Source organism: Oncorhynchus masou, chromosome 30, assembly GCF_036934945.1.
Source record: "Oncorhynchus masou masou isolate Uvic2021 chromosome 30, UVic_Omas_1.1, whole genome shotgun sequence".
In the NCBI taxonomy this organism is placed as follows: Eukaryota; Metazoa; Chordata; class Actinopteri; order Salmoniformes; family Salmonidae; genus Oncorhynchus; species Oncorhynchus masou.
Window position 1 is genome coordinate 35,448,575 of NC_088241.1, and position 14,792 is coordinate 35,463,366.

The 14,792-nt window shown below is 42.8% G+C and overlaps 1 protein-coding gene across 1 annotated transcript in view; it reads left to right on the forward strand.

The window, feature by feature from the left end:
• Positions 1–14,792, forward strand: part of LOC135522582 (plexin domain-containing protein 2-like) — a 171,457-nt gene that overhangs the window by 48,156 nt on the left and 108,509 nt on the right. The window contains exon 2 of the mRNA XM_064948983.1: positions 10,668–10,915. Within this exon, the coding sequence (XP_064805055.1) occupies positions 10,668–10,915 (248 nt within the window). The remainder of the gene's footprint in view (positions 1–10,667; positions 10,916–14,792) is intronic.

Genomic DNA, 14,792 nt, shown 5'->3' on the forward strand with positions numbered 1-14,792 from the left:
ATCTCTGTATACCCATCGCAAGACCCACTGGTTGATGCTTCTTTAGAAAACTCTTAGGCCTCAATCCCCCAGATCTGAGATATCTACTGCAGCCCTCATCCTCCACATACAACACCTGTTCTGCAAAGTCACATTCTGTTAAAGGTTCCCAAAGCACAAACATCCCTGGGTCGCTTTTCTTTTTAGTTCACTGCAGAGAGCGACTGGAACGAGCTGCAACAAACACTCAAACTGGACAGTTTTATTTCAATCTCTTCATTCAAAGACTCAATCATGGACAATTGCTGACAGTTGTGGCTGCTTTGTGTGATGTATTGTTGTCTCTACCTTCTTGCCCTTTGTGCTGTTTGAGCCCAATAATGTTGGTACCATTTTGTGTTGCGACCATGTTGTTGTCATGTTGTGTGATGCTACCATGCTGTGTTGTCATGTGTTGCTGCCTTGCTATGTTGTTGTCTAGGTCTCTCTTTATGTAGTGTTGTGTTGCCTCTCTTGTCATGATGTGTGTTTTGTCCTATATTTATATTTAATTTTTTAATCCCAGGCCCCCGTGCTCGCAGGAGGCCTTTTGCCTTTTGGTTGGCTGTCATTGTAAATAAGAATGTGTATTTAACTGACTTGCCTCGTGAAATAAAGGTTAATTAATATAAATGGATGCCTGACCAGAATGTGGAATTCCACAAGCCCTCTGTTACTCAAACTGTACAGTCATGATACCCAGGAATACACTTATTGTTGTTGTTGTTCTCCACCACATCCTTCTCTCTTAATCTGTTCCTTCTTTCTTTCACTCTTTCTTTCTAGCGTTCTTATGCTCTCTCTCTCTGTGACTACATGGAACTCTATTCCACATCAAGTAACTCAAGCGAGCAGTAAAATGTTTTATTTTACATTTAAAAACAGATAAAACTACACCTTATGAAACTTATGGCATGTGAAGAGACACACACAGGCACACGCATGCACACACACACACACACGCTAACACACACACTTAACACACACGTACATTGTAATGTTGTAGATTGTAGATATGTAGTGGTAAAGTAATGGTGTAAAAATGAGTAGTATGATGTACTGTTATATTGATTTTGTGATGTAACTGCCTTATTCTTGTTTGGAGCCCAAAAGAGTGCAGCAGCTAATGGGGATCCTTAATAAATAAAAATATGCATGCGCACACACACACACACACACACACACACACACACACACACACACACACACACACACACACACACACACACACACACACACAGACACAGACACAGACACAGACACAGTCACAGTCACAGTCACACACACAGTCACACACACACACACACACACACACACACACACACACACACACACACACACACACACACACACACACACACACACACACACACACACAGACACGCAGACACACCCCAGCTCCCCGCACCCTCACACACTGACAGAACTCTTCATTGGATCAGAGTTTCCCCGACAAAGCGGTCCAGAGTGAACGCAACATTAGTCTTGATTATCTCCCAGCTCTTGCACGGATGTAATTAACACTTTGGACGGGTGGAGATAGTTTTTATTTTATTCATGGCCTGTGTTTCTCGCCTCTTTCTTCCGCTCGGCATGCGACACACTAAGTTTTTTTTTTTTTACGACAGCCCCAAACATGTTACGAGACTCTTGAGAGTACTTTGTTCCACTTTTAAATGTTTTTAAAAGGACTGCATAACCAAATGTCCCTCTTGATATATCCAGGCAGGGCCATCATTTATAGGCACCCTTGATAGTTGTATTGTATGAGCATGCATTCAAATCAAATCAAAAACACATTTTATTTGTCATATGCGCCGAATACAACAGGTGTAGTAGACCTTACAGTGAAATGCTTACTTACGAGGCCTTAACCAACGATGCAGTTTTAAGAAAATACCTAGAAAGAAAAAAAGTTAGAGACGAGAATTTTTTTTTTTAAAGAGCAGCAGTAAATAACAATAGCGGGGCTATATACAGGGGGTACCGGTATAGATATGTCAATGTGCGGGGGGCACTGGTGTCGAGGTATTTGAGATAATTATGTACATGCAGGTAGGGTTGTCAAAGTGGCGATGCACAGATAATAACAGATAGTAGCAGCAGTGTAGTGACTTTTTAGAAACCTCTTGGACCTAGACTTGGCGCTACGGTACCGCTTGCCGTGCAGTAGCAGAGAGAACAGTCTATAACTAGGGTGGCTGGAGTCTGATTATTTTTAGGGCCTTCCTCTGACACCTCCTGGTATAGAGGTCCTGGATGGCAGGAAGCTTGGCCCCGGTGATGCACTGGGCCGTACGCACTACCTTCTGTAGTGCCTTGCGGTCGGAGGCCGAGTAATTGCAATACCAGTCAGTGATGCAACCCGTCAGGATGCTCTCGATGGTGCAGCTGTAAAATATTTTGAGGATCTGAGGACCCATGCCAAATGTTTTCAGTCTCCTGAGAGGGAATATGTTTTGTCGTGCCTTCTTCATAACTGTCATGGTGTGCTTGCACCATGTTAGTTTGTTGTTGATGTGGACGCCAAGGAACTTGAAGCTCTCAACCTGCTCCACTACAGCCCCGTCGATGAGAATGGGGGCGTGCTCGGTCCTCTTTTTCCTGTAGTCCACATCTCCTTTTCGATCATTATAGCTCAGTATTTGTATAATTTATTTTATAGTATTTGTTGCTCATCTTTATCAAGGGTGGCAATAATTATTGACCTGACTGTATGCACAACTATTTTCTATTCCATGTGGGCCCTGGTCATAAGTGGTGCACTACATAGAGAATAGGGTACCATTTACAGGTGCTGTTTGCCCCAGGGGGACTACTAATTTGCCCATGTCTTCTCTCTGGGGTAATAAGGATATGTTGAAACAGGTAGAGAGAACAGCACACTTTCTTCTGTATAATTACAGAGGCCCGAGGGTGCATGCATGGCTTTCATGTCTTTGTTACTCTTAATGTTCCTCTTTTTGTCGCCACACCTTCTAGAACAGACAATTCCGACGTGTCTACAGCATAAAACGATGACTCCTTCAAAGAACATCAACTATGGCTAATCTGAACTACTATAAGATTCACGTGCATTATAATCAAAGCCAGTAGTGTAATTCAAATCAACGCATTGCCCTTTCATAATATCAGCTGTAACTGATGAAATTCACTGAGAGTTGGCTGTGAAGAGTTTTATCCGAGAGAGTACAGAGTACTCGTCTCATCTCTATAGAGCTGCTGCCAATACTGTTACAAAATCACTATTTTGTAGTTCTTCAAAGTCATTAAGGCATACTTTTATGACTGCTGAAGACCAAGTATTAATAACTTTGATTGTTTATTTTTTTGTAGAAATGCCTCGCGAAGCAACAGCTGCTCGCTGTATGCGATCAAGATGTGCATTCTTGTCCCTTCGGTCGCAGGCGTAAAAGAAACAGACCGGACAAGTAGATGCGCATGGGATTATGGTCATTGTTGATAATTACAACGTTTTATGTGCTAAACTGTGTAAAATATTGGCCTGTTGGAAACTACAACTCCCTACAACATTGCAGCAAGAGGCTGGATCTGATTTTATCTCTAGAGAAACTGTGCAGAAAAAAAACACAGGAAATGGAATTCAAATAATTGAACCATTGGTCAATTAGTTGTTTAAAAAACAAAAAATAGCAATGTTGGTTAATCCCTCAGCACTGTACTTGGATAACCGTGTATGCTCTCATCAGGTGATACCCCATCTGGACCTGTGGACATATCTGAGAAGGTTCAAGTTGTCTTGACACAGAGCACAGGCCATTTTTGCTGTTTGCTGCTGTCACTGACTGACAGAAAATAAAAGGAGTGTACATCTTTCCTCCCATCCCTCCCCATCTAATTTTTGGGAAATAAACATCCAAGCAGTCACCCACTGCTTTTGTCTTCTATGTAATTATTTACCTTTATCTAGTATTCGTTTTCTACCAAGCAACGGCAGTGGCTGCACTCTGTGCCATGCTGGTTTTACTGATGTGTTTCATGGATTTCTGGCCTGTAGTATAGTGTTGATCTTGTGAATCGATATCCTGGATGAGCAATGCCAGACAGACCCATGAGGAGAGTTCGACTTCAGAACCCATACTCATAGAATACTTTGAACCTTTCTGTCACTCTCTTCTCCCTCAGTTCTCCCTTCTCCCTCCCTCAGGACAGAAAAGATCTGTCCTTTTTTATTTGGGGGGGGGCATTTTCTCCCCGTCACGCTGGCCTTTCCATCGCTCTCTCCCTCGCTCCCTGTTCCCTCACTCCCTGACCCAGCCATAAGGGCCAAGCTCAATGTTTGTTTTCTTCATCAGGAGATTCATTAAGATTAATATATCAAGTAGACCTTGACTGTCATCCAGCGCGATCACCCGGCTCTCCCGTTGTGCTCAGAAACTTTAATGAGGACCAATTGGGGGGAGGAACTGTAGGGGGAAGGTTGTTTGCAGAGCCATTTTGCTTTTTACATCATCATCTTTTCTGGCTTTTCCTGCTCGTGTTTCTAACTTTGCGGCTCAAGCCTGAGGTTATTTGCGGACATTTCCCAGGCCTCCAGCTGTGTCTGTGGATCATGACAGAGCACTTCTGACATCACCACCCACTGAAGGATCACTAATGAGGGGAACCCGCCGGAACGATTATAGAAATAATTGTCATTTACTCCCATTAAATTGGAATCATAATATTTGAAACCTCGTTCATTTCCAATGATTATACACTGTATGCAACCAATTACATTTCTCTGACTAGATGATTACCTTTAGCGGTTTTCTTCTAAATAGTTTTCAGAGGAAAGCACAAACTAACCTGTGGGAGAGCCAGGAGGAGACACCCTTGGGTTTTCTGACCTCAATGATACTTCCTGATAGCCAGGTTAAGGAGACTGACCGCTGTGCTCACAAGATCAGGCTGGTTTCTTCCTGTTTAAATAATATCTAAATGCAACGGCACTGAGTTTTAGGTACATCAGTAGACCTTGTCTTATAGTGTCTTATAGGATATCTATGGCTTCTCATCCCCACCTCAGATAGGTGCTCATGTGTCCAGGGTTTCTGTGGATACCCTAGGGCCCCAGGGTGGTGTCTCCAGGGTGCTTGGCAGGGGTTCCTGCTACATTGATGAAGCAGCTTTCAGTGGGAGAAGGGTGGAAAAGACACCCCTGAAAAAGAGAGTTATACACAGCTTAGGAAACCAATGGAGCCTTTATGCCAAAAGGCTTTCCTCCAACATGCACTAACACACACACACACACACACACACACACACACACACACACACACACACACACACACACACACACACACACACACACACACACACACACACACACACACACACACACACACACACACACACACAGCATTGCTCTCTCCAGTATCAGCCAGCCTTGTACGGAAGTGTCCTGTCAGTGCCATTGAGTCAGATATACACCCAGAGAAAGGGGTCAACCAGAAGGACCCAAACACCCAAACAGAATGAAAAGAAGGGGGGCAGACAACGCCTTTACACCGTGATTTTATGATCTCCTAAATGTCCTTGAAAGCTGTAGGTTAAACCGAATTAAAGTTCTTCTGGCATTTGTGGGTTAGTCGTGTTGACAGGCGTGAATCGGGCGAGAAGAGCCGCTCTTGAGAGTCACAGTGAAGGTATGCAGGGTATTCAGTGGGAGTGAAAGAGGAAAGGAGGGGAAAGATTTCCTCTCACACAAAAGCTAAAGGAACACACTCATCCAGGGGGAAGTCTCGTCCTGCTGCGAATGTATTTGTGGTGTTCCTCAGGGGTCCGTACTCTCCCCTCTGAAATGACTAACACAGAGCAAGTATTTCCTTGACAATGAGAGTTCTCAAACCCTAAATCAGTTTGGAGAAGTATCGAGCCATTACAGGGACAGTGATGAACAGACCACAGCGCAGGTTTTTTTTCTTCATGGTGACTCAGAGAGAGAGATTCTGTGAAAAATACAATACATTTGGTCAGGGTATCTTTTGTCCAGCCATGGTGTTTTCTGAAGTTGTCATGGTCCCTCCTGGCACCAGAGGGCGGCTGAGACCACCCTAGAGACTTTTATTGGACTCAGGTGTGTCTTATTGTTTCATGATTGAGACCCTGCTAAAATAGGTGTGTTTTCTTTGGTCCTTTGCAGAAGCTTGAATTGTTTACAGTGTGTGTTCATTTCCTGAGTGAGTTTTTGAGACTTAGTGTTTTTGTTTTATCAAGTGAATTGTGTTCATGTGGCTACCATATCTCAGTAAAGCATTATGTTTATCCTTAACTACTGATTCCTCATCTGGTCTCTTCTCTGCACCTGGGTCCAACCTTACTTCTGTTACGTGGCATTCTCTTTTGTCAACTTTCCACCATATACATTGACGTGTCCAACAAAGATCCTTTGGTGGCTAAGAAATAAGGTAAGTGTTCCTGGAATGTACAGTACAGGTTCCCTTTGGATCGGAATATACACTGCTGGTTGCCAGGGAATGTCGCGAGCATCCATTGTCTCGGTAGACGTAGCTCATGAACTTGAGTTGGTTGGAGGCGACAGTGAGAGAGCTGGAGAGTGGGGGCCTGAGAGCAAGAGAGGGAGAGGTGAGTGAATGCTTGGCTACTGGAGCAATGTTAGACACCTAAGAAGAACATAATTGAGCTCTGCATAGCAAATAGTAGCATGCTACGTGCTCCAAGCAGACATCGCTGACTAGACTCCATAATGAGAGGAGTGTTTTTAGCAACATGATCAGCATCCAAATTCCTTGAATTAAATCACTTCTGGAAAGATTTTACTAACTGTATTGATAGTGTGACCTGTGGTTTGACATGATTATTATTACAGGGGTCAACGAGGACATGTACAGTACCAGTCAAATGGTTGGACACACCTACTCATTCCAGGGTTTTTCTTTATTTTGACTATTTTAAACATTGTATAATAATAGCGTAGACATCAAAACTATGAAATAACACATATGGAATCATGTAGTCAGCTAAAAAGTGTTAAATAAATCAAAATACATGTTTGAGATTCTTCAAAGTAGCCACCCTTTGTCTTGATGACAGCTTTGCACACTCTTGGCTTTCTCTCAACCAGCTTTATGAGGTAGTCACCTGGAATGCATTTCAATTAACAGGCGTGCCTTGTTAAAAGTTCATTTGTGGAATTTCTTTCCTTCTTAATGCTTTTGAGCCAATCAGTTGTGATATGACAAGGTAGGGGTGGTAGACAGAAGATAGCCATATTTGGTTAAAGACCAAGTCCATATTACAGCAAGAACAGCTCAAATAAGCAAAAAGAGAAACGACAATCCATCATTACTCTAAGACATGAAGGTCAGTCAATGCGTAAAATTTCAAGAAATGTCTTCATGGCCGAATTGCTGCAAAGAAACCAATACTAAAGGACACCAATATGAAGAAGATACTTGATTGGGCCAAGAAACACGAGCAATGGACATTAGACCAGTGTGTAAATCTGTGCTTTGGTCTGATGATTCCAATTTTTTTTATTTTTGGTTCCAACCACCGTGTCTTTGTGAAATGCAGAGTAGGTGAATGGATGATCTCTGCATGTGTGGTTCCCACCGTGATGCATGGAGTAGGAGGTGTGATGGTCTGGGGTGCTTTGCTGATAAAATTGACTGTGATTTATTTTTAATTCAAGGCACACGTAACTAGCATGGCTACCACAGCATTCTGCAGCTATACGCCATCACATCTGTTTGCGCTTGGTGGGACAATAGACAGTGACCCCACACACCTTCAGGCTGTGTAAGGGCTATTTGATCAAGAAGGAGAGTGATAGAGTGAGTTGGATCACAGTGAAGGAAAAGCAGACAAGTGCTCAGAATATGTGTGAACTCCTTCAAGACTACAGGAAAATCATTTAGGTGAAGCTGGTTGAGAGAAAGCCAAGAGTGTGGAAAGCTGTCATCAAGGCAATGGGTGGCTACTTTGAAGAATCTCAAATATAAAATATACTTGGATTTGTTTAACCTGTTGATGCTCTGGGGGCGCTATTTCATTTTTAGATGAAAAACGTTTCCGTTTTAAACAAGATATTTTGTCACAAAAAGATGCTCGACTATGCATATAATTGATAGCTTTCGAAAGAAAACACTCTGACGTGTCCAGAACTACCAAGATATTTTCTGTGCGTGCCCTAGAACGTGAGCTTCAGGCAAAACCAAGATGAGACGGCATCCAGGAAATGAGCAGGATTTTTGAGGCTCTGTTTTCCATTGTCTCCTTATATGGCTGTGAATGCGAGAGGAATGAGCCTGCCCTTTCTGTCGTTTCCCCAAGGTGTCTGCAGCATTGTGACGTATTTGTAGGCAGATCATTGGAAGATTGACCATAAGAGACCACATTTACCAGGTGTCCGCCCGGTGTCCTGCGCCGAAATTGGTGCGCAAAAGTCAGCTGCCAGTATTTTTCCATGGGATACAGAGAGGAAAGCAAGCTTCCACGAACTGCATATCAATGAAGAGATATGTGAAAAAACACCTTGAGGATTGATTCCAAACAACGTTTGCCATGTCGATATTATGTAGTTAATTCGGAAAAAGTTTTACGTTGTAGGTGACTGAATTTTCGGTTCGTTTCGGTAGCCAGACGCAATGTAGAAAACGGAACGATTTCTCCTACACACAGACGCTTTCAGGAAAAACTGCGCATTTGGTATGTAACTGAGAGTCTCCTCATTGAAAACATCAGAAGCTCTTCAAAGGTAAATTATTTTATTTATTTGGTTATCTGGTTTTTGTGAAAATGTTGCGTGCTAAATGCTACTCAAAATGCTATGCTAGCTTTGCATACTCTTACACAAATTAGTCAATTTCTATGGTTCAAAAGCATATTTTGAAAATCTGAGATGACAGTGTTGTTAAGAAAAGGCTAAGCTTGAGAGCAGACGCATTATTTTCATTTTATTTGCGATTTTCAGAAATCGTTAACGTTGCGTTATGCTAATGAGCCTGAGGCTTTAGTCACGATCCCGGATCCGGGATGGGGAGTTCCAAGAGTTAACACTTTTTTTGGTTACTACATGATTCCATATGTGTTATTTCATAGTTTTCATGTCTTCACTATTATGAATAAAAGAAAATAAAAAATAAACCCTTGAATGAGTAGGTGTGTCCAAACTTTTGACTGGTACTGTACATGTCCTGGTTGACCCCTGTAATCATAATCATGTCAAACCACGTGTCAAACCTGTATATTACAGTACATTTGGACTTATGCGCTGTGTAGTGTTCTCAGCACTAACTTTGGATTTCTTGCAGTTCTTCCTTCGTGTGCGTGAGAGAGTTAGTTAGTCTCCCTGTTCTTGTCTTTGGGCTGTTTGCTCTGTGGATGCTCATTAGAGTGAATCTGTCAGCATCCACTTTGCGTGCACTAACACACCTGCTTGTCTCTGGGGAGAAGACAAAATGAGAGACAGCCGTGGACACAAGTCAGCAACAGAGGAAACACAGCACCTCCTGCTCTCCTGGGGAACGCTGCTGGTCTCTGAGAGATGTTGTGTGTTTTTACATTTCATTAGCATAGCTGTAATGACCTTTAATGGTCAGGCAGGCTTAGAACCAACGTCAGGTCTGGGAACTTACATTTTAGTTGGGAAAGTGATTAAAAGGACAAACCTAGGCTAGGCTCTAGGACACATTTTTGAAGTGATAATCTGCTTTATGTCGTGTGTGTGTGTGTGCCTGTGAGTGTGAGTGTTGTGCGTGTGTGCCCTGTCCTCACTGTGTCACGTTTGAACACAGGGAACCAACTGCCATCTGCAGAGAGAAAGCAGTCAGTCAGCACAGCAGTCTGGAACTGTACTCAAGTGTCTGTGTCTAATAACACCGCAGCTTCTCTCATGTCTTCAGTTTACCACCTCAGTGCATTAGGGATGATAAGGTATGACAATTGGCCCTGGGATTTTTCTGAACACATGACCTAACCAGCTATAACTCGGGCCCAGAGTTTTTCCTGACCAGAGTTTGCCGTGGTCCTGGTCAGGTCCCATGTTCAGGAACAACTCCAGGTACTAGGTGTGACTGTGGGCCTCTGGTGTGTCTAAAACGGCTTTACTGCTAATATGCACCTGTTTCATCCGAAGTAGTATAATTTCTCCATAAAGCAATGAGGAATAGTCCATTGAGATAGTGAATAATGAGAGTGGCAGACAATTAATGACCCGACCAGAGTTTTGGCTCCACCACTGAACCTCTGCCTTGTTGACCTTAAAAATATGATTGTTCTATGTAATTACGCTGCTACGCTCCACTGGTGTACAATATAGTTTCTCATTCCAGTCTGACTACTTCAAAAAAAAAGTCAGTCGTTGAGAATATCTTGGTATACAAATGATACTGAGGCGAGAGCAGAGTTAAAGGAGTTGTATTGTCATCACCTTTTCCATTTCAGAGCAAAGAAACATATTGGATATAATAACAAATGGCTCGTGGCTTTTAAATAAATGTGAATCATTTTAATATGTAGTCCATTTTGTACATATATTTATTCTTTATATTATCTGCTGCTTCTGCAAAAGATAATGGGGATCCAAATAAACAAATAAAGATACCTACAATATGTCACTGCAACAAGCCTGTTCCTCTTGTAATCATCTCCCCTCCTTCTCTCTCTCTCTCTGTTCACCCCAGGGGACTCCTACTCTTACGTGCTAGGGCAGCCTCTGGCTAAGGAGGACATGGCGGTTGATGTGAAGCTGTACAGTCATCGGTGGAGGAGGTGGCTGTCCCCAGAACAGCCACGTAACAGGGACAGCAACAGGGCCAGCCAGGACCAAGAGCAGGGTCAGGATCAGGGTCAAGACCAACCTGATGGGGGTTTCCCAGGCCTGCTCTCAGCAGAGGACAGCCAGGACACTGACAACAGCTCCCAGATAGAGGTACAGTCCATGAACAGTGTTACCCCAACCATTAATCAGGCGAAGATGCAAGGAGGGCCGGCCTCCCTACGTACCTCTGTTGCCCCCCTTTAAAAAAAAAGGTGGTTCAATTGTTTTGTGTTTTTATAGATTTTTCCCACACAACACAAACATGAACACCAACAAACAGAATAGACCCTAAATGGATTACTATTGATTTGAACTGCACGTTTGGTGTTTGTAGCACTGAATGTTACTTCATGGGGCCTGGTGTTCTGCCAAGGAAAAACTATTTAGGGGAAACACTTGGGCCCACAGAGTGAACACCCCAGATCATCTGAGACAGGAAGGAAGAATGTCAGATGTTCTCTGTTAGGTCTCTATTAGAATATGAACACAGGTTAAACTGCCTTAGTTCCTCAATACCCTTCAATCTAAAACTACTCCGAAACATATTCCCTGGCAACTCCCCAAGGAGAGAAAATAGACCTCCCTAGAACAGAGTGATTAGATGATGATAAAAAACTGGACTTGGGGCGCTTTTGGCAGATGAATACTTAATATCTAATTAACGCCCAGCACATCCCCCAAGTAGATATTCATCCTAAACGTCTGTGTGCGGACTGAGGGTGAGTCACATTAAAGCATCTCAGAAAGAGGCTAGGTCCCAAAATAGCACCCTATACCCTACAAAGTGTACTACTTTTGACCAGAGCCCTATGGGGCCTGGCCAAAACAAGTACACAATATAGGGAATTAGGTGCATTTGGGATGAAGCCCAGAACAACAGATTAACTTAGACCTCGTTGACCTTCTCGACAGTCACAAAATATGGAGATTAATTGCTGGCTCTTGGTCTGTCACTCCGACCCCATGAAACAAAATAAAAGGGAAGAACCTGGGTCCCTTGTTATTGTTCCAACTAGTCCAGCTCAGCGCTGCAGCCTAGCACTCAGGTGTTTAGTCGTAACGATGGCGGTGGCGCATCTGTTCCAGACAGATTATTAAGTCACCCTGTGCCTTCTAATCATCTCAGGTCTACAGCCCCAGTGTCGCTTCGTGTGATAACAGACGACACGTTGATCACTCCACACAGACACACACACACCCACACACACACACACAAATGCACCCACCCACCCGCACACATACGCATGCGTGCACACACACACACGCATGCATGCACACACACGTACTCACTCCCTGTTTTCTTCCCTCTTCCTGGGCTCATTTATCGTTGCGTTGTGTGTCTGAGACAGCGTCGGCTTTTAGCACAAATACCCCGTCATTTCCTCTGTCATATCATCCCCACCACCATAGTCTCACTCCCCCTTCACCCCACCTCCCCCTTCCAGTATGCCTCTCTGTCTTCAAGAGGAAGGCTAAAGTCTTTTATATTCACATCCTTAGATTAATAAGAGGCTGCTGACACCTTCCTTCCGGCCCAACTCTGGTCGGACTATCAATACTCACTCGGCAAAAACTGGTTGAATCAATGTCGTTTTCATGTAATTTCAACCTCCAAAAATGTGATGATGTTGAATCAACTGATTGGATTTGCAAAGAGTCATCAATGTAAGGGAATTTGGTAACCCAAATCTAATGACACGGTGACATTTTTTGTTGATTTCACATTAAATTCACTTTAGGGGTCAACTCAACCAACTGTAAATCAAAACTAGACGTTGAATTGACATCTGTGCCCAGTGGGAAAGGGACTGTCTCATCTCGTCCGAGATATGACCAGAAGGAGGAAGGGAAGAAAGGATGGTGTCTTTAGTAAAGGAGGGGAGGAATAGAGTGAGCATTCATCATTGTAGGTGGGAATATTTTTATCAGTGGTTTCTTTTACTTTGCTGAAATGCTTGGAACCTCCCAGCACCGCAATAAATCTGTTTGTCAGAATCTCTTAGAGATGACAGAGACATTCTCCTTGGAGCCTCAGATCACTGCAACCGATCAAACGAACCAGATTATGTGTGTGCGTGTGTATAAAAAGGTGTCCTCAGGTAAACCCAATGACATTCAGGCGTGCTGCAAAGCGTTGGAACGAGCTACCATTAAAACAATTTGAATGAACCTCATAATCCAGGTTTCTCTATCGGTCCTTATCAATGAAACCTCACAATACGGTGCAGAACATTTTGATTTGACTGCCTGGGGAGCAAGGAGACCCCCCAGCTCCGCCAAAACCTTTGACGACTATGTGCCATTTTCAAGGGATTGCTTAATAAATGTTAGAACTATTTGGTTTTAATGTCATCACCTCTTGAAGAGGATAGTCAGAACTACAGAGTTCCCATTATTCCACATTTAGTTCTATCATCAGATTTACACAGCAAGTAACTGCATACTTTTCATCATCAGTAAATATCAGTTGATCAGGTGTTTTCAGATACGTGAGAGTAGACATGTCCATAGTTAACATTTATTTCACAATCCCTTGAAAACGGCGCGCAGTTGTCAATGGTTTTAGCGGTGTAGCTCCCTCCAGTAACCACGAGCACAACTGTTCCTTGATTTTAACTGGCGGTTTTATTCTGTAGTTCTAGTCAGAATTATCACCTTCTGTGCGAACTATAAAGTAAATGAAAATACAGTTAACCTCTTGAAACTCCCCATCCCGGATCCGGGATCGTGACTAAAGCCTCAGGCTCATTAGCATAACGCAACGTTAAAATTTCTGAAAATCACAAATAAAATGAAAATAATGCGCCTGCTCTCAAGCTTAGCCTTTTCTTAACAACACTGTCATCTCAGATTTTCAAAATATGCTTTTGAACCATAGCAATTGACTAATTTGTGTAAGAGTATGCTAAGCTAGCTTAGCATTTTGAGTAGCATTTAGCACGCAACATTTTCACAAAAACCAGATAACCAAATAAATAAAATCATTTACCTTTGAAGAGCTTCGGATGTTTTCAATGAGGAGACTCTCAGTTACATACCAAATGCGCAGTTTTTCCTGAAAGCGTCTGTGTGTAGGAGAAATCGCTCCGTTTTGTACATCACATTTGGCTACCGAAACGAACCGAAAATTCAGTCACCTACAACGTCAAACTTTTTCCGAATTAACTCCATAATATCGACCGAAACATGGCAAACGTTGTTTGGAATCAATCCTCAAGGTGTTTTTTCACATATCTCTTCATTGATATATCGTTCGTGGAAGCCTGCATTCTTCTCTGAATTCTGTGGAAAAATACTTGCAGCTGACTTTTGCGCACCAATTTCGGCGCAGGACACCGGGCGGACACCTGGTAAATGTGGTCTCTTATGGTCAATCTTCCAATGATATGCCTACAAATACGTCACAATGCTGCAGACACCTTGGGGAAACGACAGAAAGGGCAGACTTACTCCTCTCGCATTCACAGCCATATAAGGAGACAATGGAAAACAGAGCCTCAAAAATCCTGCTCATTTCCTGGATGCCGTCTCATCTTGGTTTTGCCTGAAGCTCACGTTCTAGGGCACGCACAGAAAATATCTTTGCAGTTCTGGAAACGTCAGAGTGTTTTCTTTCCAAAGCTACCAATTATATGCATAGTCGAGCATCTTTTTTTGACAAAATATCTTGTTTAAAAAGGGGACGTTTTTCATCCAAAAATGAAATTGCGCCCCTAGAGTTTCAACAGGTTAAGCACACTCTTACAACTTTCTTGTCGTATGAGTGGCTTATTAGCTTGATATAACTCTGAAGTGTTTACATACATAAAAACAGTTTAGCAGGAGATATAACGGTATCAGATTAAACACACGAATAAAGGACAAATACCTCATTGGCTGCTTATTACAGAAGGGAGGAAATCCTAAACCTTCACACTTCTTATTCCTGGCATGAATTTACACTTCTTCCTTAATTATTATCACGTTACCATCCTAACATACACACTTC